We start from the raw sequence: 21,892 nt of genomic DNA, 5'->3' as shown, positions 1-21,892 counted from the left end.
ATTAAACATGGCAGTAAAAATAAAGTTTTTTGTTGTTGTTGTAACTGAAATTGATAGGATGCATGGATCCACAACAGCATTCCCACTTGATTCGTCAGGTTTACATTGCTTAATGCAACAGCTGTGTTGCAGGCTCTCCTTCCACATAAAACCTTTCATATTTATCATTACAGCCGAACTGTAGTGGAAGGAAAACTAAAAAAAATAAAAACATTGAATTGCCTTTTTTCTGCCCACCTTCCAACAGGTATTTTCCTGTAAGAAATCTGTAAAGGAAGTAAAAAACACACGTGTGGTCTTAGGTAAGACCACAAAAAATTGAAATCATCCTTTGCAGATCCTTGTAACACAATAAAATATCATTGTCTTCCAACAAAGCCCCAGAAGGTGCCATTTCAAATCCAGCAAATCATCCTAAAACCAAGGAGTCAGGTGCGTTTTGAGATAAAAAATATATTTGTTCTTCACACATGAAAAGTCAGTAATTGAAACATGTCGTTTGTCATAAGATAGATATATCACGTATAGCCATTACAAAGCCATCGTTTCTTCTAAAATCCTGACAACCACATCAAAGCTACATGACGTGGATTCCAGCTTCACTGGGCTTGCTTCACCATCTTAGAGCCTGGTTCACGATGACATACTTGAGGTGGATGTACCACGACTTACATGCGTTTTCAGGATGTTTGTGTGGCTGCTGCTGCCCACTGACTTCCAAAATAGCATCCTTTCAACCTACGTATGGATCTCAGTAAGAAGGAAGAAACGTAATGAATTTTTCAGATTAACTTGGGTGATTTGTTTGATCAATAAAACTAATTTCAAAGTGGACAAATTGCACACATAAGGGAATTTTTCTGTTCACCAAGATAACAAATTTTATTCGATATACTCCAAAATTAAACAATCACAGAATTTTATCACAGACTAACTCTGCTCTCCCTCTATCATGAATAGGCGACTTGCAAGACATTCGGATTATCGGATCATAGGTTTTCGGACATCATATGTTTTCTGATGGCCATGTTTATCGCGATTACTCGCGCTATAACCGGTGGTGTAGCATCACACAGACAATGTAAACACTCAGATGATGGCTTGTTTTTGTAAAGAACCTTCTCTTTAAAAAGTGAATGAGATGTTTTACAGTTGTTCATGTGATTAAAGAGAAAACTATGAATGTTTCTTAAGTGTCCAAAAACACGGGGATACTTGTTATATCAAAACATGTCTGATGTCAGAAATTAAGAAAATCTTGGCATACTTGAGGTTTCATGCCTTGGTACATGAACAGACTTTTAACGTTCAACATCAGAGGTATCACAAGCCATCCCTTGACTTTCATTCCTTATTTGGAACATCGTATGTACAGCAGCAAAGGCTACAAATTTTAGAATTTTTGTTTGTTTGTTTGTTGTTTACCACTGCACTCTGCAATATTCCAGCTATATGAAGGCGGTCTGTAAGAAATCAAGTCTGGACAAGATAATCCAGTGATTGAAATCAAGAACAATGATCCACGCAATTGGGATACGATGACATGTTCCAAACCAAGTCAGCGAGCATCATCACCCAATTCCATTAGTCGCCTCTTAGGACAAGCATATTCACCTTTTACTGCAAGCTTGGGTTGCTTCACGGGACTAGAATATTTCGGTAACATGTGCCTTAATTAATTACTTTGGCAAAGACTGTTTCAATACCAGTATTTATCAGTCATATTGCAGTGTCAACTTTGTGTGGGAGGAATGTGATGTAGGTCTTTGAAATTTTCCACCTTGGTGAAACCCAAGAGCATGGTTATGGTGCTGACAAATCTAGAAGCATAATCTTGTATCACAAACACAGGATTCTAACATGGGTAAGGGATGCAACTCTTCACTGCAAATTGTTGTGCCTTAACTTACAGAGCTATCCTCAATAATGCTCAGAAAAGTACCAGGCATTGCTATTACAAAGTAGTTCATGCTACAAACTGATGGAGTTATGCATGTCAGGATAAAACCTTCCTCCTGCAATGTCCCTTTAAATTGGTTCTTGGGAGGCAGTCACCAGTATAGAATGTGATCTTGGAACATACTTGACAAAAAACACAGATTACCTCAAAAATCATAGAAAATCAAGATCTGAAAATGATTCGATTGATGAAGTACTGATTCTTCTATATTATGTCAACAAAATCCGGAAATGTGGACAATTTCAGCAAAATCTGATACAGATCTGAGAAGTAGTTGTTGACAACATGTTTTCTGCAAGAATCCTAACATGTTCCATGCAAAGTAAGCAGTCAACCGCCGTTAAGGCGATCACATAACCACAGCTTGGGACAAACACCATTTCTACAGCTTCAGTTCACAGCTCAGGTGTCCTGACATGAGTGGAAATTGTTATCAATTATTTAATAGGATTTTCTCTAATACTTCATCATAACATGGCTAATGGTGAGGTGAAATGGGGTTTAACGTCGCATCCAAGATTATTGCACTTATATAGCGATGTGTGTGTGTGTGTGTGCGTGTGCGTGTGCGTGCGTGCTTGTACTAGTCTGGACTGATGCCGATTTTTAGTGCTAGCACACTGAGATACCATGCTGCAGTTTAACATGAATACCCCACACTCAGACACACTAGACTGACTCCGAGCCGACCAGTCCTTGTTTTAGCCCCTTAATGCCGAGCGCCAGACAGGGTAATAACAAGTACCTCCTTTTAACCTCTTCTGGTATGACACAGCTGGGGGTCGAACCCTGGACCTTCTGCTCTCCAGGCGGGTGCTCTACCACTAGACGACGGAGGCGGCCACATGGCTAATGGCTTGCAACTACAATTTGGTGATATCCAAAACTAAAGGACACCATTTATGTAGAAAAAGTTCTCATCATTGATAAATCATCATTTGAAAACATTTGGATCTTCAGCATTTATTGTCAATGTGCACACAATGCACAATTTAAAAGAATTAATGTAATGGATTAAGAACTGAAACCTGAGATACATTGAACACTTTTAGATACAACCTAACGTAACAACGAGACTAACTGGCATACTTCACTGTTAGAGATGGGTATCTGCCTTACATTTGTATGGCAATTTATTGCAATAATGTTTCATGAATTGTGATAAGTACAAGATAGTGCAAGCATTTTTGTGTGTAATTTGTTATAAACCTGAATAAACATTGACCCATACATCAGACTTCCTCCGTACACTTCTTACAGCTTTGTCTTACAGATGTTGCTATGGTCACAATGCATGCGTAACAGACACATTTTATACAGGAAATTCATAACAAATATTTCCTGATTTCTGAATTTCCAAATTTCATTTCGAATTTTCACTTATGTAAATTTTGCCAAAACAATGAAAATATGTCTGTTTTGGAAAATACAATTGTGTGCCAAAATATTTGAGTCCACTTGCCTAAACTAGACTCTTAGTATCATTTTCAATAGATTTCAGAATTATGGACCATTATCAGCTGAGTTGATTCCCCCGAACAGAATTTTACAAGACTGGGGCTTTGGACTAGTGGCTTCAAAAGTCACAAGCTGGAGCAATATTTCCAATGTGATGGGGAAGAAATAAAAACGCTTTGTTTGGAAAAAAATGTTAATGTACAATCATCATTTTGAAATTACAACATGGCCACAAAATCCCATACCTGTTGCAACCAAAGAATTTGGGGAGCATTAAGTTTACGTCAGTTTGCAGATGACAAATGGATATTAATTTTAATGAAAATAGAAATAGAGTGCGATACCAGAGGAAAATAATGCACATGCTGTTTAAACAATGGCGATTACAGGTGGTCGATAGGAAACTTCTATTTCCACTTTTTGATTGTCAAGTCATAACAGAAATATACTGAAACTTTTTCCATGGACACAGAAAAGTGCATTTGCTCACAGGTTCAGAAAAAAGTCTTTGGCAGTCAACTTTTACACAGAATATTTCAGAACTAACTTGAAAAACAATGGCACATTCTATTCTGCACATCTTCCATTAGTTGTTGCTTCAGTTGGAAAAGTTTTTTCAAGTTTTCTTCTTTTCTCTGATGTAGCAGGGCAAGCTGGAAATTAGGCTGGACAAGTACAACTTGTAAGTTTTGGTATCTGAACACCCCTGATTAAGGTTTACTGTAAATGCTGCAAGAGCCAAGTTCAGAAAGAAGACAAAAAAGTTGTTCGACGAGACTGCCCCACTGGCCTGGTGTGAAGCACTGTGGGCGTCGCCAGTCCTTGCATGTGCCGCTCCATAACCAACACTATCACAGCCAGGTCCAGATCCAAACTAATGCAATTGTCATCATTTATTGATATCCTTCACAACTGATAAACCCAATTAAACATGACAAGTCATGCAGTTGACTTCCTATGCAAAACAATTGGATTCTTTGGCAAACTAGTTCAAAGAGTCAAGGCCGAGTAGAAGTTGTCAAAGCCACAATCAATTACAGGACAAATTTAGCAAGTAAAGAACTTGAAGAATAACAATTACAGGCTTCGTCTTGAGAGCAATTGTATCAAGCCAAAAGGCCTGTGATGAATGCCTGCACATTTATACATTGATTGTCAGCATCCCAGGGCAGACTTGAACTCTCACCCATCTTCAGGTCCTGCTCTAGTACGCAGCAGACGTCGAAATCCACCAATCTGGCCAAATTTACCTCTAATACATGTATTTACCAGAATAGTTAGTCACCATGGAAACTAAATGACCATTTCTCTTGAGAAAATTGTTCAGTAAAGAAATAATGGTAAAGTTTCTTCTGTTTTGTCGGTTATTACATAACAAGTCTTGTTACTTCCCACCCATTGTTCGTGTATGTGTCGAAAAATGCATCCGTTCAATTATTTGCATACATAATAGAGGTTTTTCTACTTAAACTGTGTGGAAATCCATTGCGGACAGAGTTGAAGAGTTGACCTCCTTCACAATAATCAATTACAGAGAATCTGACAGGCAACTTGGAGCTGGGAGACGCAAGGGGAGAGTGATCGAGTGATATTTTACAAAGGGAACGTGGGGATATCAGACCAGATGCCTTCAAGCCACTATTTATACAGAAGTCTCCATGGACCCAACTCTTGTCCCAGACTTTCTTCTGTATTATTTCCACCAATGATTAAAGTTCGGATCTCCCAGTAGTTGGGGCTCAGGATGCATTTGACTCTGTTGGGGCCTGTGTTGCATGACTTGAAGCCAATGAAAGAGATTCCTTGTTGCAACAGAAAGCACCCTTTATCTGCCATCCTGTTCAGGTTTGATCCATAAAAGATTGCTATGTGCCACTCACTGCCATATTTTGTCCAATTACTGCATACTTGGTGGAGAGCCAGTAATGAGTGATGGTCCATTACGGAGGTATTAAGGTGAATTAGAGCAGGGAAATAGAGCCTCTACCTCTCATATTCCTGCCATTAGACTATTATCAGCTCAAACATTTAGCAGGAAAGCATGCCTGTCTGTTTTTTCAGCAAAATTTTGGTGGAAATATTAAATCCTTCTTTTAATTTTCTAAAAGTAGATTCCTGTGGTTCTTCTCAGTGCAGCTAACCACGCCATCATTACTTCAAGACATGTATCTAAGTCACATTCTGTTGGAAGTAACAGTGATGTACAGGGATTGCATGTCAAGACTAGAAGATGAAGAGGCCATAAGTGGGATGAAAATAATTTATTTCTACTATGCAAATGAATCTTTCTGGTGCTTGGAAAACATAGCAAAAGAACAGATGTACTGCATGAGTGAGTTGGATTTTTTAAACCGCCTTGAACAGTATTCCAGTTACCGTATTCGACGTAATAAGCGCCCAGGGCGCTCACAAAATTAGAAAAAGGGGACTCTTATAGAATATCATTTTGGTGAATAAAATAAAGTTGAAAGATAAATTTCGTGGTTTATGCTGATAGCCTGAAATGTTTATGTACGACAGATATATTTTTCCAGGATTTAATTGCCAATAATAAAGAGTGCCTATAACACGCGAGTGGGTATTATATGCGAAAAGGGGTTGGAAGGGGTGTTAACTGGGATTGTTCACTAGCCAATATATCAGCAAATCTCGACCTGGGCGCTTATTAGAGCGGGGCGCTTATTACGTCGAATATGGTATATCACAATGTTTCAGCTTGTGATGCATCTCTCACATCACTTAAGTGAAACCAACAAGAAGGTGTGCTGCCAACAAACCTAGAAACATGACTGGGGTGAACTGGGATTCGATCCCATGATCATATGTTTCTGAAGTGACCACAGTGAAAAGCGGCACTTAAGACGACTGGGTCACCTGTGCCCCTGTCCACTGCATGAAACAGGGTCTTCACAGATACTAAAATTTTCAGAACATCATGAATCATGATTAAGTGTTGAGGAATACATATACACAAAAACAATTTTTTGCTTCATTTTTGGGACACTTCTTTCACACATTTTTTATCCCCCACAATGAGAATAAATCAAATTGCTTGTTTGTTGTTTGACAGCACTCGGCAATATTCCAGCTATATAACAGTGGTCTGTAAATAATCAAGTCTGGACCAGACAACTCTGTGGAATCAGCAAACAAAACACATCTATCAAGGCAGCCTGTAAACAATCTGGACCAGGTAAACCTATGGTTGTCACTGTGACTACCATCCTGTCAGGGCACAGGGACACACTTCACCAGGTCACTCATGTGTTGCCACCTTCAGTTGAATCTGCTCTTAAGCATTGGATAATGGAGGCCTGTTCTCCCCACAATCCTCATTGGTAGGATTCCTTTTCTCCTTTAGTTTGTTTATGACAAGTCAAACTGCCAAATCATAAAATGTTCCTGTGCCTTATTGGCTGTCATAAGAAACTAATTACTGTTAGGGTTGATTTCCAGCGATATGATTCAAGCGTATCTTTCTGCAACATGGTCATAAACCTGTCACTGTAAAGATTCAGGTTAGAATTGGTCATGAACAACCCATGCTTGTTGTTAGGGGCAACTAACAGGATCGGAGGTCAGACTTGGTGACTTGGTTCATGCATGCCATTGTATCCCTACTGCGTACATCGATGCTCATGATGTCAATCACTGGATTATCTGGCACAGGCTCAATTATTTACAGACCACCATCATATAGATGCAATATTGCTGAGTGCCGTGTTAAACAACAAACAACAATCAAACTAAACCTGTAATTAAAATAGTGATTAGATTTATTTCTGAATCAATATACACATAGCTATTTACAACTCTTACAATCATTGATCATGTAAATGATACCTTTCTTTCATTCCAGTGATGAAGACTTCAGTATAAAAAAAAGGCTATTTGCAGCACTGTAACTAGGATCTCCGCCCACCATGAGCTGATGTGGGTGTTTGGTTAAAATACAATTTAGTGATGGGTATCAGTTAAAATTTTGTAATACCCTCATAGAGACAACCAGTTGGCCTTTTATTCAACTTATGACATGTCATTCAGAGTGAGTGAGTGAGTTGGGTTTTACGCCGCTTTTAACAGTATTCCAGTTATATCACGGCGTGTCAGCTTAATGTGGGAGGAAAGCCCGAAGTGATGCAGGTCTCAGACGTTTACCACTTCGTGTCCAAATGAACAGTATTTCAGTCACACCACGGTGTGGCAGCTCCCCAACGCCCCCCTGTTCCTATGGGCCTGTGGGGTGCATTTCATAGTAAGTGTGGCATTACGCTTTGTATTCCAGTTATTTCACAGCCTGTCAGCTAGATGTGGGAGGCAAGCCCAAGTGAGGCAGGTCTCAGATGACACCAACATGCGGGGTATGGTGCTGACAAACCTAGAAACATAATCAGGGCTAGTCTTCTAAGTTTTTGTCAAGCAACTTTGAACAGGGAATTGCAGCACCTAAGATGACTGGGCCACTGTGACAGGTTGAAGGAGGCTAAAAAACATGACAATTTCACAGTCTGAGATCTAGGCCTCGTAAGCACACATCTAAAGAGGAAAATCTTCCAAAAATTATTTGGAAAGACAAGTTCAGATATGTATTTAATTTTGGGATTGATCCATTGTTTTAAACGCTCACAAATGAACACTGTAGTCTGATTAAAGGACACAAATGCATTTTTTAATCACATGATTTATGGATCTGCCTTCACAAATGTTCTGATTTTGGGAACCAATATTTTTCTTATTCATGCAGTCTGTTAACAAATTTAACTAAGGAAGGGAACTCTGAAAATATACCAAAAACACTTCTTTATTTCAATGAACGACTATACTTTTCAGAGATAACTCTGAAACGTGTCATCTTTTTAATGACCAGGGTTTTGAATATTTTTTCTGTGGACCAAATGGTACAAAAGAACCATGAACTTACGCAAAGGATGAGTGAGTATGGTTTTACACCTCTTTTAGCAAGATTCCAGCAATATCATGTCAGGGAAAACATGAATTGAACCTGAGCTTTTGTCGTAACAAACAAACACTTTTCCACGAGGCGACCCCATCACCCAAGATATGGAAAGTCTATAGCAGTGCAGACAAATCCACAACCATAGCCCATGGTGTTCCAGATGGTATGATTGTCCACATATGTTACCAGTGATATCAAGACAATCTGACATGCATGTGCAGTATTGACACAGAGAGGAATGCTGGAGGAGATCAATACTTGAGCCTACAGTACTTAGGCAAGCCACTATCAATCTACGACCGATTACTGTCAACCTTCCAGTATGAATAGCAGGAACTGACTGTTGCTAGTGACCTAAGCTGGAAATAATGTTTTCAATGGCCATCTTACTTAGTGAGAAAAGAAGATTATCATTCAACTATCATCAGACTGGTTTCAATAGTCACTTCCTCACTAGTAAGTCAGGCTTCCTGCACAAATGGTTTCATTATCGTAACCCCCAAATCCAATTACCATAATTACCAGGCACTGTTATTTTTGTTCTTGAAGGACGACACTGAAGAGTCTGGTAGTCTTCTTTGCGACCACATCCTGGTTGGAGCAACAATAAATAACTCTTTGTTTGGCATGCATTTGTTGATGCATTTATCAAAAGATTCAAGAAATGTTTTAAGTCATTTTAACAATCAAAGTAACTTAATCCAAACTGCGATTCCTCATTTCAAATTCACTCATACTCTCTAATCAATATAACCACAGCAGTGACATTAGCCACCTGTCTGTAGCCAAAGTCTAGTAAAATTTCTTTTAGTCTGGTAAGCTTTGCTAATGAAAATGTCCTTACATTAACACTAAATACTGTATATCGCTGTGTATAAGGCGACCCCACAAATAAGACAACCCCCCTGTACACGCCTTCAAAATCAACCCATAATCCTATACTCCGTGTATTAGGCGACCTGGAATGAAGCACGTCACAAGTGCGCACACAAACCTTATTTGCAGAAATTATTAAACTTTATTAAAGGAAAAGAGATACAAATCATGTTTATGTATGGAAATAGTTATTGGAACAATTATTTAGGACCAAATGCGAAGTTTTATTGTCAAAAGCTGGGCTGGCTATCGGACACCGGTTGACATCGCCAGTGGAAAAAAATCTGAGATCTTCGACTCCGTGTATAAGACGACCCCCCTTCTTAACCCCCTCATTTTAGGTACGAAAAACTGACGCCTTATACACAGCGATATACGGTATCTGCTGACCCGTGAAGTTCCGGGGTAGAATAGGTCTTCAGCAACCCATTCTTGCGTAAAAGGCGACTATGCTTGTTGTAAGAGGCAACTACAGAATCAGGTGGTCAGGCTCACTGACTTGGTTGATGCATGTCATCGATCCCAATTGCGTGGATCAATGCTCATGATGTCAATTACAATAAAAATTCTCTGGTCCAGACTTGATTATTTACAGACTGCCGTCATATAGCTGGAATATTGCTGAGTGTGGCGTTAAACAACAAGCCATCATCCAGCCATCAACCAATATCTACTAGAACTGAAACCCACAAGCACAGGTAGGGTGCTGACAAACCTAGGGACATAAGGGGGGTGCACTGGGATTCAAACCCATAATCATAGGTTTCTGGTGTGTCCAAAGGACACAACTCTGAACAGTGAATTGCGGCGCCTTAGACAACTGTCCACCCATTCCCCCTCTCTGAAGCATCAATTTCCCAGGGCAATAGTTATCAATCAATTACAGTAATGAACTTGATTCATTATTAAAGGAAACCATGCAAGCTAAACAGTGTTCTCATCTTTCCTCCACTACAATTCCCACCTGGAGTTCCAGGCTTGGGACGTCATTCCTGATGGCGTAAGTTCAACATCCACAAACACATTCTGTAAATCATCAAATTAATGCAAGCATGAAGTAAATGAGAAAAATGTGAGTGTCCCTTGCCCATATTAATAAAATGACACAATTTTATCTTGAAATATTGGAGATTCACTTGGTGGAAACAATGACTGACATGTTTTTATCAAAACTCACAGACAGCCTTCGTGGTCTAGTGGTAGGACGTCCGTCCGCAGAGCGGAAGGTCTGGGGTTTGATCCTCAACCACGTCATACCAAAAGATGATAAAAGATGGTACTTGTTGTTACCCTATCTGGTGCTCAGAATTTAGGGGCAAAAACAAGGACTGGTTGGCTCGGAGTCAGTATACTGTGTCTGAGTGGGGTATTCATGTTAAACTGCGGCATGGTATCTCAGTGGGCTAGCACTATAAATCGGCATCAGTCCAGACTAGTACAAGCAGCCACTAACACACATACATGCAATCATGTCGCAATAAAGTTGCTATATAAGTGCAAAAACCCCATTTCACCTCACCTCACCTCAAAACTCACAATAAATATTAGATTTAGACAGTGTGTCTCACTAAGTACCGCATCAAACGGAGTATGAAAGCATGTTTTTCCACGGTAAACTTGTCATCTATTCTTACAATTACAGGAAAAACACTGCTCTCCTGTGCTGTGAAAATGTCCAGTACAACAGGAGCAGTCGTACAATTTCTTATTTGACTATGTGTTATTTCATTAATTCCATTCTCTGTAAATTTGAGGGTGTCGTGTAGAAATTTCCATTGAAAAATGCATATAATTTCTTGTGAATTATTATGTTACAATGGTGGGTCAGAGTGTGTGAGTGAGTCTGATTTTATGCCACTTTTAGCAATATTCAAGAAATATCACGGCGGGGGACACCAGAAATGAGCTTCACACATTGTACCCATGTCCGGATCTTCGACTTGACGAGCGAACGCTTTAACCACTAGGCTACCCGACGGCCCGTGGCGGGTCAGAAGACATTATCTGTAATTGGTTGACAAGATAATAACACAATGAGATAACCAATGGCAACTGTGCTAAGAGTGATTCTGGTAGTATCAAAACTACTGTTGCTTGGCTTGCTGTTTTTATATCAATTTTAATATCTTTGCATAGCCTATTCTTGAAAGTTAGAAAAACATTGCTGTAGTTTCGAAAATTCAAGTCTTCAAAAGTATTATTGAGCTAGCTATAAGCCTATAGAAAAACATCCTTGATTAAAGGCCTGCAACGTCCGCTGCATTCGAGTGACATCACATGTTTGGACGAACTGATTGGTAAGGTACTATTGCAGGATTTCCTTGGATGAACAGTCTTGTTTGTGGGCACAGTTCTTGACAATCTTGCAGGTCTCCATTAAAACTCAAAAAGTAAACCTCGAAACCTATTCACAAAATATTAATGAGTCTCAAGTTATGCTGTTCACACTATTTTACTCTTCCTTTTTATCATGACCAAAATTGGCAGCTTTTGATAACATCCCACCTCTAGTAATAATATGACAAATCACTATCAATATGGCTGTTCGAAAACAAGTGTCGTACATTGTATTTTATCTTTTATGAGCAATCAATGGACAGGTAAATTTTAGCCAGGACCTATTTTTTTTTTTTTACAACAAGCCAACATGACCGGAAACACTGGTTATTTGGAATTTCGTACTTTTGATTTCAAGGAAGTTTGATCACAGGTCAAGCCGCTGAAGTTAAGTTTGTGAAGATATTATTCACTCGAACACCTATCATCCCTTACTATCTCATTGAAATCTATTTCTAGTCATGGTGATATCGTTTGCTGTTTAGTTATTGTAGTACAAAGTCATGACTCACATTCCTTTAATGACACATTTTAGAGCAGGTGTTGACACACTAATTTGGTGACCCATTCATTTCATGATTTACAGTATTACATTGATTAATCATCCAATGTGTAATTATTGGCAAGGTAATTTGACAAGCATGTGTTGTATATTATGGCTATTGACTTGCTGTTTAACGAGTACCTACCTTCAAACTGGGGCAACCGTGAATGAATGAGTTAATTTTGTTTTGGGATGCAGTCACCAATATTCCTGATAAGTCATGGCAGGTTGTGAATAATCAAGCATGTGTTGTATATGACTGGTATATTTAAACTGAATCCTCGCGCCGCTGCAAGGAGCTAGCAAAAACGTTCATGACACAGACAATAAGTGCGGTTATACAAGTTTCATTGCAATCGGGGAAACTAGGGATCGCGAAAACTGTAGAGACAATGTCAAGTTAATTTAAAACTATAGTGAAATAACGTGAAAGTTGGAAGCATTTTATAGGGTAGGTTGGATCATTTTGAAGGGAAACATCATTTGTGAATGAATTTCTGTGTAGAGTTTAGGTTAATTGTTACAAATAATAACGTCACTTGTTATATTTTTTTGTACCCAATATACTGGTAAACAGAAAATATTTTTCAATATGAAATGTTTGGAGAGCGTATTGTGGTGTACCAGTAATACTGTGCAGATCTAGACACTAAGATCAAGGAATTAGTATAAGAGACACTAAGATCAATTAAATGTTTTTGATGAATTTTGATCAAGGAATATGTACCGTACAGTACGAGAGACACTGACATAAGGAATATAATAACATATAGACAAGACACTAAACTAAGATCAAGGAATACGTTCGAAAGACACTAAGATCAAGGAATACATTCGAAAGACACTAAGATCAAGGACTATTTACGAGCCACATAGATCCAGAAATTTGTACAAGACACCGAGATCAAGAAATAAGATGCATGAGGCCCCAATCTTCTCAACTTCTTAGAATTTATGACCATGAAGATGTTCAACTTGCTAGTTGTCTGCCAAAAATACATTATCGACAAAAGTATTCATATCAATTTTGTCTGGAGGATTTGCTAAGTAGAAATTCATACTGGTTGCTGCTGAATATTATCAAAAAATCATGTCTATGGAACATATCTTGTAGAAAAATGCTGATTGATACAACAAGCTTAATGCCTCCTCGGTACAGAAGATTAGTCCTCACCAACATACATCAGTCAGGAATATTCCTGAGGTGAAACCTCACTATCGTCCCACACATCATGGCTGAAAGGTCAATAGGATTTTGCTAATGAAGCCGAGATGTGTGCGTCTGACGAGACGGAGAGTGACTATGACAGTCACAGTAGGTTGCAGTTTCCACAGTAATTGTGTCGTAATAAACAGCACTGTGAGTGGTGATGGTGTTGCTGACACTGGGTCTCCATCTTGTAATACTCAGCATCAACTGCATGCTAGAGACATAACAGTCACATAAATATGTTCATCAAGCCACAGTGTGCATCACCTTTGCTAGGTTGTTGGACAGAGGCTACTGAAAATTCACAGGGCAAATTAACTTCTGTTTTATTTGTTTGAAACAAAGTATCTTTAACATGATCAATTAATGTGAGAGCTGTAAAAGGCTATGTGGATATTGATGCAGAAATAAATCTAATCATCATCTCAATCCTAGGTTTAGTTTGATTGTTGCTTAACGCTGCACTCAGCAATGTTTCAACTAAATGACAGAAGTCCGTAAATATTCAAGTCTGTTTTGTGGCTGTTTTGTTTGTTTGTTTAATGCCCCAGTCAGCAAAATTCAAGCGATATAATGACAGTCTGTGAAAAATTGAGTTTGGAAAAGACAATCCAGTGTTTGACATTGGATGAGCATCCATCTAAGCAATTGTGATACAATGAGTGAGTGAGTGAGTGAGTATGGTTTTACGCCGCTTTTAGCAATATTCCAGCAATATCACGGTGGGGGACACCAGAAATGGGCTTCACATTGTACCCATGTCGGGAATCGAACCCGGGTCTTCTGCGTGACGAGCGAACGCTTTAACCACTAGGCTACCCGACTGCCCTGTGATACAATGACATGCATCAAACATGTCAGCAAGCCTGACCACCTGCTCCAGTTAGTCGCCTCTTACGACAAGCGTAGATACGAAGACATGCATCATCCAAGTCAGTGAGCCTCGTCACCCGATTCCATTAGTCACCTTTGATGACAAGCATGTGTTGCTTAAGACCAGTTCTAACACGATCTTCACGAGTTAACTTCTGTGGGACACTATTCTATTTACTAGCTTCTTTTCAAAGCTAACCTCTAATTTTATTCCATCGAACAAAGAAGATGAAATCAAATATATACACACAGTTCAAACTTCAACCTCTACATCACATTAAATCTATTTCTTAGCTGAGTATTCAGGGTGCAGTTATCAGGCCCCAAACAAGATGAAGTTCAGAATTATGAAATGTCCTTCTCAGCTGCGAAAAGAAGACCTTCCTTGTCCTAATTATTGATTAAATTTCACTTTGCTTGAAAGTGCTGCGTGCAGTATGAGACTGGAGCATTAGATATTAACACAGAAGCATCATTAGCCTTGCTGGCTAGTAGTCTGGTAGTCGCTCATAAACATGAACTTGTCCTTGTTATGTTTTATTGTTTAGTAGTAAAGTGAGTCTTCTCCTATTGTTCGCTAAATGTTTCAAGAGAAGCGTTTGGTTAAATCACAAATTTCTTGACAAAAGTTTGTACTACTCATAATTAGGGCTGGCTATCGATGTAGATCATACAGATCGATAATCACTAACTACATATCAATCAATTATCAATAAATATTGGAGAAGGAACTTATGCAAATATGCAAGAAAGTCCAAAAAGAAATCAACAGATTTCACACCACAGGTCAGCAGTGACATATTTATGCATGGATTATTTTGTGGACATTTGAGATACAACAAAAACAGGTGCTTTCTGTCTTTGACAATTGACATTCGGTAAATGTAAACTTTATTTCATCACAATAGTTCATGGGAGTTATTATCGATGACAACAGTTTCATAAAGAAAATAGTTAATATTTCTTGCCATCGATGATAATTCTGATTATCAACCTTTTTTGCTAGCCCTAATCATAATATTAAAATTCACCACCAATGAAGATATTCATCTATCAAGTCCAAGCATACCACACACAGATGAATCATGAAAAGAATTCTTACATAAATGAAAAGCCCTCAGTTTCAAAATTCACAGAACAGTGACAGGAGCTATCCTATTTAAATCACCAGTCCTAATCGTGAGCTAAGAATCTCCTAAATTTTGGTCAGTCCCATTGATACATAAACCATTGGGAAATTTTGGTGTGGGCAATAGGACAAGCATCTTCCCGAGGCAAGGGAGTTATCTGAGTATTAAAGTCCAGTTTCCGCCCTTGCCGAAATAGGCTGGAATTAAGAAGTTATATTTTAGCTGGACTAACGAGTCTATGCATAGTCCAATCAAAATTGTGTAGCAAAATCGACAACTAGTTTGCAAACTGCAGTGCAGACTTCGGTTGATTGCAGGATTTGCAAAGCATGTGTACTGCTAACTCAACGTCAAGAAATGTTTTCCAAATCTTGTCATCCTTTTCAGGGTTAGAAGCTAACAGTTTTCGTCCACTAGTCCTTTCTAACGCTGCTTTTACTCAAGGTGCTCATATGATTTGATGCACTTAGCAAAGTAACACCCCATTTTATCACAATACAGATATTGATTATCGATCAGATCATCTTTACTGGGCGCCGCCATTTTGTTTGAAGCAAGTGCAAGTAATCTGATTGGTCAGTAGGAAGGACATAGAAGGGACATAACTCATACTAGACACTGGTGGTGCTATTATCGAGCCCAGAAATTCCAGCCTTGTTCGGCAGGTTGAAACTAGACTTTAACAGTCAGTTACCTCCCTTGCACTCGGAAGATGTAGGACAAGTGACACTGCTGAATATCTAAAGCTTAATCCAGACTCTTTTACTGATTGTTGTGTACGCTGCACTCGGCAATATTCAAGCTGTATGATTGCGGTCTGTAACAAATCTGTCTGGACCACACAATCCAGTGATCAATATTCAGAGCAACAATCCATGCTGTCAGAATACAATCCGACTACAAGCCTCTTTCAACCAGGACAGGTTCCTTGGAACCAAATGGAACCCCAAATCCACATGGGGTCACAGGAATATTGATTCCTTTGAACCTTTAATCAATAGCAAGACCATAATAATGTTCTGCTAAGTACCACCTGCTACACATGCTAATGGCATGCCCTGATATCAATTGTAACATTGGAGGGTAATATAACAATTTCATCCTATCCATTATATATTTGGAGCTGCAGACTTATCACAAAGTAGTGGATCTTCACCAGCTTATCATGCTGAAAAGCATTTAATGAATCGTCATTTCATAAGCAAATCCAAAGTTGTTCACAATTACCATACAGCTGCAAGTTGGATTTTCTCTTACCACACAAGTGGTTGACACTGTTCGAGATTAAGCAAAAAAATCAAGCAGTCTCATAAACTAAATGTTCTATTTTTTGTATTTCTTCGTTTACAGAATAAAAGATTATAAATGACATCAGCCTCAATTTAAGTACCTTTGAAACATCCAAGTTGTGAAATGTCTGCTCAAAAGACTTTTGAGGTTTTTTTCAGCAAAATCTTTTTTGTTTGTTTGTTTGTTGTTTTACGCCTCAGTCAGCAATATTGCAACTATATGATGGTGATCTGTAAATGGAGTCTGGACCAGACAATCAACTTATCGTTTTGAGGAAAATCAGCGTTAGAAATTGGCACTAGTCCTGTAGTCCTGTCCAAACAGCCCAAAGGTTAAGGTATCATAAGGACTAGTAGACATTTGCCATTTTTAAAGGTTTTGTTATATGTTATCATTGTAAGGACTAGTGGACTAAAAATGTTAGTTTCTACCACTGGGAAAATGAAGGTCAATTTGAGCAAAAAGACTTGCAAAGTAATTTTGATCTTTTCTTTTTTTTAACAAAAAAAACCCCAACAAAATATATTTGGATGTGTGATCTGTCAATAGAAATAAATAGAAGTGAATTTGAATGTATTTCCCCCCACTTTTGATGACAAAATGGATCAGCAACAAAAACAATGGCTTTGTCTATCTATCATGATTTTATCAAATATTAAAAATCACACACATAATTGCTATTATCATACTCATTACCCATTTGGATGTTTTGTAGGTCGCATACACATATTGAAACCCATGACATGTTTAATGAATTGACCCATTTCAGCAGCTTTGTCTGTAAGTTGTAAATTAAGGTTCAAGAAAAGCCTATTTAAGGCATCCTACATGAGTTAATCTTTCCGACCTCATGGCCTTATGAGTTATAGAGTAGAGACAAACTCTCTGCCAAAATCAATTACACTTATTCTGTTGCTGCTTGTGACAAAACGTTCTTTAAGAATGCATTGGAAATAGTCCTGAATTCGTTAGTGCACTGTGATGCATTTGAATGCAGTTGATCAGGTTAGAACAGCTTCCTTGACTATTGATCAAGGCTGCAGTAACACTTGTATTTTTAGAAATAACATGGGACCGCCTGCCATGGTTAATCAAAGTTTGATTGGCCATATTACCATACCACTGTCTCGCAGGCACTCTGGGAAACCAAAGCAACTGAGAGGATGGGCAAGGTATGATTAATGGGAGACAACTCCAATCATCCCATGTAGCCAACTCCAGGACATGCAACAAGCAATAATTCAACATGTGACGTTTCTTTTGCTGAAACAGTTTTGCTAAATAAAACTCATTTGTGTAGTTTCTGAGTCAAATATTGTAAACAGTTTGTATTCTTTCAACATTATTTAAAGTTTCAAGACTTTAACATACCTTCTACCGGAAAAAAATATCAGGGTTTGACGTGAGACAGGATTCTTGTGCATTTGATGCTAGTTACATTCAGAATATTCCTAATCATATTTTCCAAATGTCACATTTGACATATTTTTATGAGTACCAGTTTATTTTCAGTCATCAAAAGTATCTTGTAGAATAAAAATTAAACTTGTGCAACTCTCTAAAAGTAGCCATGAGTGAATGCGTCCGTCATTCAGTTAGGTTCAACGCGGCTTGTACAGTATTCCAGGTATATCACGGTGTATCAGGTTGATGTGGGAGGAAAGCCCAAAGTGATGCAGGTCTTAGATATTCATCATTTGAAAAAAGCAGTCATGACTCAAATGATCCTGTAAGCAAAGACCTTACAGTTTATCTTCATCTTAAATTTCCTAACAACACTTCTCCTCCACACATACAAATCAATACTCTTTCAATTTCATCAACAGATGTATGGAACATATATTATTTCCATGATTTCAAGTATCACATTGATAACTTGGTTCTTCCATTCAGTATCAGTTTTCAATACGAGTTCATGTGAGTATCAAAATCTGGATAAATTGCATTTGCATGTGTCTATTTCAAAATTCTAATGTTAACACAAATCACCCCAAAAAGGGAAGCGAAAGAAAAACAGTAACTGGACTCCCGACATGAAATAGTCAAGAAGCATATCAGGTACCATAACTCATGACAGTCATGTTCCGTAGGGCAGAACAAACCAATTTAGTGCTAGTGTTTTAATGCACTGTTTCAAGTTACGCATGTGTGAACGGGACCTTGTCATAAGCCTGTCCTAACATAAAACAAGGGGTCACGAGGTTCAAAACCAATATAAATTTGCTGCAGCTGAAAACTACTCCTGCACCATCACTGCGGAAAATAAAAGACAGAAATATAAACATGATAAAAAAACATATTTCCTGTCAGAGGACGTCGACATGGTCAAAATTACTTAATATTCATTTTGAATTGGTTTTTCTATTACAAATCTTTACTGAAGGTACAAAACTGTTAATGTGTGTCAAGTACAACTGTGAAAAATAATGGTTGGAAAACCAAGGAATGTAGTGTGTGGGGCTAAAACTTAGGTAGGGTTTGGTAACTTGGTCATGTGGTGACTTTGCGACAAGTTTAAACCAGAGTACCCTAAATTTCGTAAGCCTACAGTCATTGATAGAAATCTGCTGAAAAAGATTCTGAAAGACAAGTTTGGACAGCCCACTATTCATTTTAGGCAGTTAATATTTATCTTTCTCCACTCAAAATGGACACCTGTCAACATTGGAACTGGTTATTCTATTTCTTTTGTGCTTAGCTTGCATCACCGGTTTTGACACACTTAAAAGTAAAGTACAATGAAAAGGTAAGCAAACAATATTATTCACAATGAAGAATAAACTACATTAATTACTGTATTCATCTCTATACTGGTAAAAAGAAAACTTGGCAACATCATCCCCGACCAATCTGAATTAATATTTGCACAGCTCAAAAGTGCTTGTGTGGCAGATATTGGAGTCACAACAACATTGCCACCTGTCAACAGCACCTGGCGCTGAGAGTCGTGTTCATGTCACCACTCTCATACATCAGTGAAATGCAATCCTACTACAACAACAGCTTTCTGAGAAAACCAATAAATATCCCAATATTATACATACAAGTTACTGTAATGGTCGTCCTAAAATTTAAGTGAATATTCCAAATCTTTCTGTCCCATTAATAAGGTTTTTATTAGGTAACTTAATATAGGTGTTTATAACACAGAGAACTAAATTCTTTGGGGTCATATCAGTGAAACATATGGGTATTAATATCTGTTCATCATCTATTTCTTGGAAATAATATACATGATAAAAGAAATCTGTCACAGAACTTCTGCATTATATGAGAAGAGATATAAAACCTATCACTACAACAGGGTTTTGCTTGGTCAATAATAATATCATAACTCCCAATATATAAGAATCCAAGTCAATAATATTATCATGACTTCCAAGATATTAGAATACCTGTAAAACATAAATATTTGGGATCAGTTACTGTCATCATGGTGTCTTGTGTACAAATCCCTTCCCGGAGACCATATTACATTGCCACTATATAGATTTGTATTGGGCAGTGATTATGGTTCAGACAAACATCAATAGGACATTTTCATGATATTATCAATTTTTGATTGACAGTCTTCATCACAATTTTAATATAAAAAAGAAGAATATTTAGGACATAATTGATAAAAATCAGTCAATGTTCTTGAATTTGAACCGATGTAAAATCCTGTTGGGATATAAAAACACTATATTTCAGCAGTCTAGTAGATTTTATCAAACACCAGTGGAATGGTGGTCCAGCAACCTAGTGTTATTTGGGAAGCACTGTTGATTATTTCTTTTTGAATGGGAACAGAAATCTGGTGAGGACTCAATCATCGACCTGAACCACCAGCCTTCATGTTGTATTCTTTACTTTCTAAAGACAAACAGCTGATATTGTAGATTGGGTCAAGCGGTCTTGCTTGTCACATCCTCAGGGAATTGTAATGAGATCCAATATACAAACATGATATCAGCATTTTTAATAACTGTCTGACTTTTAAAGTCCAATCTCCAAATTGAAATGGATCACTACTGAAGTTAATTAAAAGACACTGCAAATAAAATGACATGTCCGCGGTAGAACCAATTAAGGCAGAAATCAAATAAAAAAATATGTGTGGGGGCACAGGTATTAGGCCTCATTATTAGCTAAATGGACAGTGGGTCCTGGGGCTTAAGATTTCCTTCAAAGTGAAAATCTTTTAATGATACTTCAATAATAGAGTGAACACCCTTGACTTTCAACCTTAATATCTAACACTGAAATAACAAATTTTAGTAATCCACTTACCTGACAAGCATTATATAAAATTTGATGCTCGTATTTTTTCACTCCCAAGATATTTTGAAACATTTCATATAACTGTTCTTTGCTGAGGATGAGCTCTGAAGCAGCAGTGGCCATGCGTTGTGGTTGCTTTCTAGGATCCTCCTCACCGCGGTATATTGCATCAAATTTTGCCATCCAAGAACTCAACACTGTTTCCTTACTTAAACCATCTATCTCTGGCAAGCTGCGTACTCTTTTTTCAATGTTGTTTTTGAAAACTTCACGGAAATCATTAGCTGAGCATCCACCACTTCTAACCATGTTTGCTACACGATCACTTTTCAAAAACACTTCATAATAGCTCTGGACTGCATTTGTAAAGGCCTCATCAGCGACAATACTTGTTTCGCCACTGAGAAATGCATGGAAGCGTTCTTTTATAGTTTGTAGCTGTTGTTTTGTTACTTTAGTTTGTCTTCTTGCCATATCAGTTGGTTGCTTTGCATTAAAAGGATAGGCTATACATCTCATTACAAACACATACAGTTGTAACCTCTTCTTTCTCTCTTCTTCCTCCTTTTCGAGTTTCTCTGCATCTTCTACAGCTTTCTCTCTATCACTGATGAGTGAAGGACTGGGACTTGACGGACGTATGCTATTAGATCTTGAATGTCCCCCCATCACACTCAGGTTATCCCCACTAGCTGACAGGCTTCTCTGTTCAGCACTGGGTAGGCTGAGAACGTCTGAATTTTCATCTTCGAGGGTCTCATTGTCAGACTCCTCTTCGCTAGACGATGGGTCGAGCATAGTAGAAACAAACTATCACGTTTTCAGGGCCCGCAATGGTAAGATTGTTCCGTAAACATTGAAATTCTAAGTTGACAGATGCCCTACTGCTGTCAAGTCCCTAGTCTCATCAATCGGGCATGCGCACTTGCTAGCAGACGACGGAAACGAACGATTTTACAAAATATAAAAATATGTACTTTTTTACATTTAAGTC

At 38.2% G+C, this 21,892-nt stretch overlaps 1 protein-coding gene across 1 annotated transcript in view; it reads right to left on the bottom strand.

Moving 5' to 3' along the window:
• Positions 1-21,805, bottom strand: part of LOC139445747 (calcium-dependent secretion activator 1-like) — a 114,511-nt gene extending 92,706 nt beyond the window's left edge. Inside the window, 1 exon segment of the mRNA XM_071226951.1 lies at positions 20,908-21,805. Within this exon segment, the coding sequence (XP_071083052.1) occupies positions 20,908-21,696 (789 nt within the window). The 5' untranslated portion in view covers positions 21,697-21,805.
• Between the last annotated feature and the right edge of the window lie 87 nt (positions 21,806-21,892).

Source organism: Haliotis cracherodii, unplaced genomic scaffold, assembly GCF_022045235.1.
Source record: "Haliotis cracherodii isolate W230 unplaced genomic scaffold, xgHalCrac1.p SCAF_6, whole genome shotgun sequence".
Lineage (NCBI taxonomy): Eukaryota > Metazoa > Mollusca > Gastropoda > Lepetellida > Haliotidae > Haliotis > Haliotis cracherodii.
Note: the sequence above shows the minus strand (reverse complement) of the source record. Positions and strands in the feature narration are given on the sequence as shown.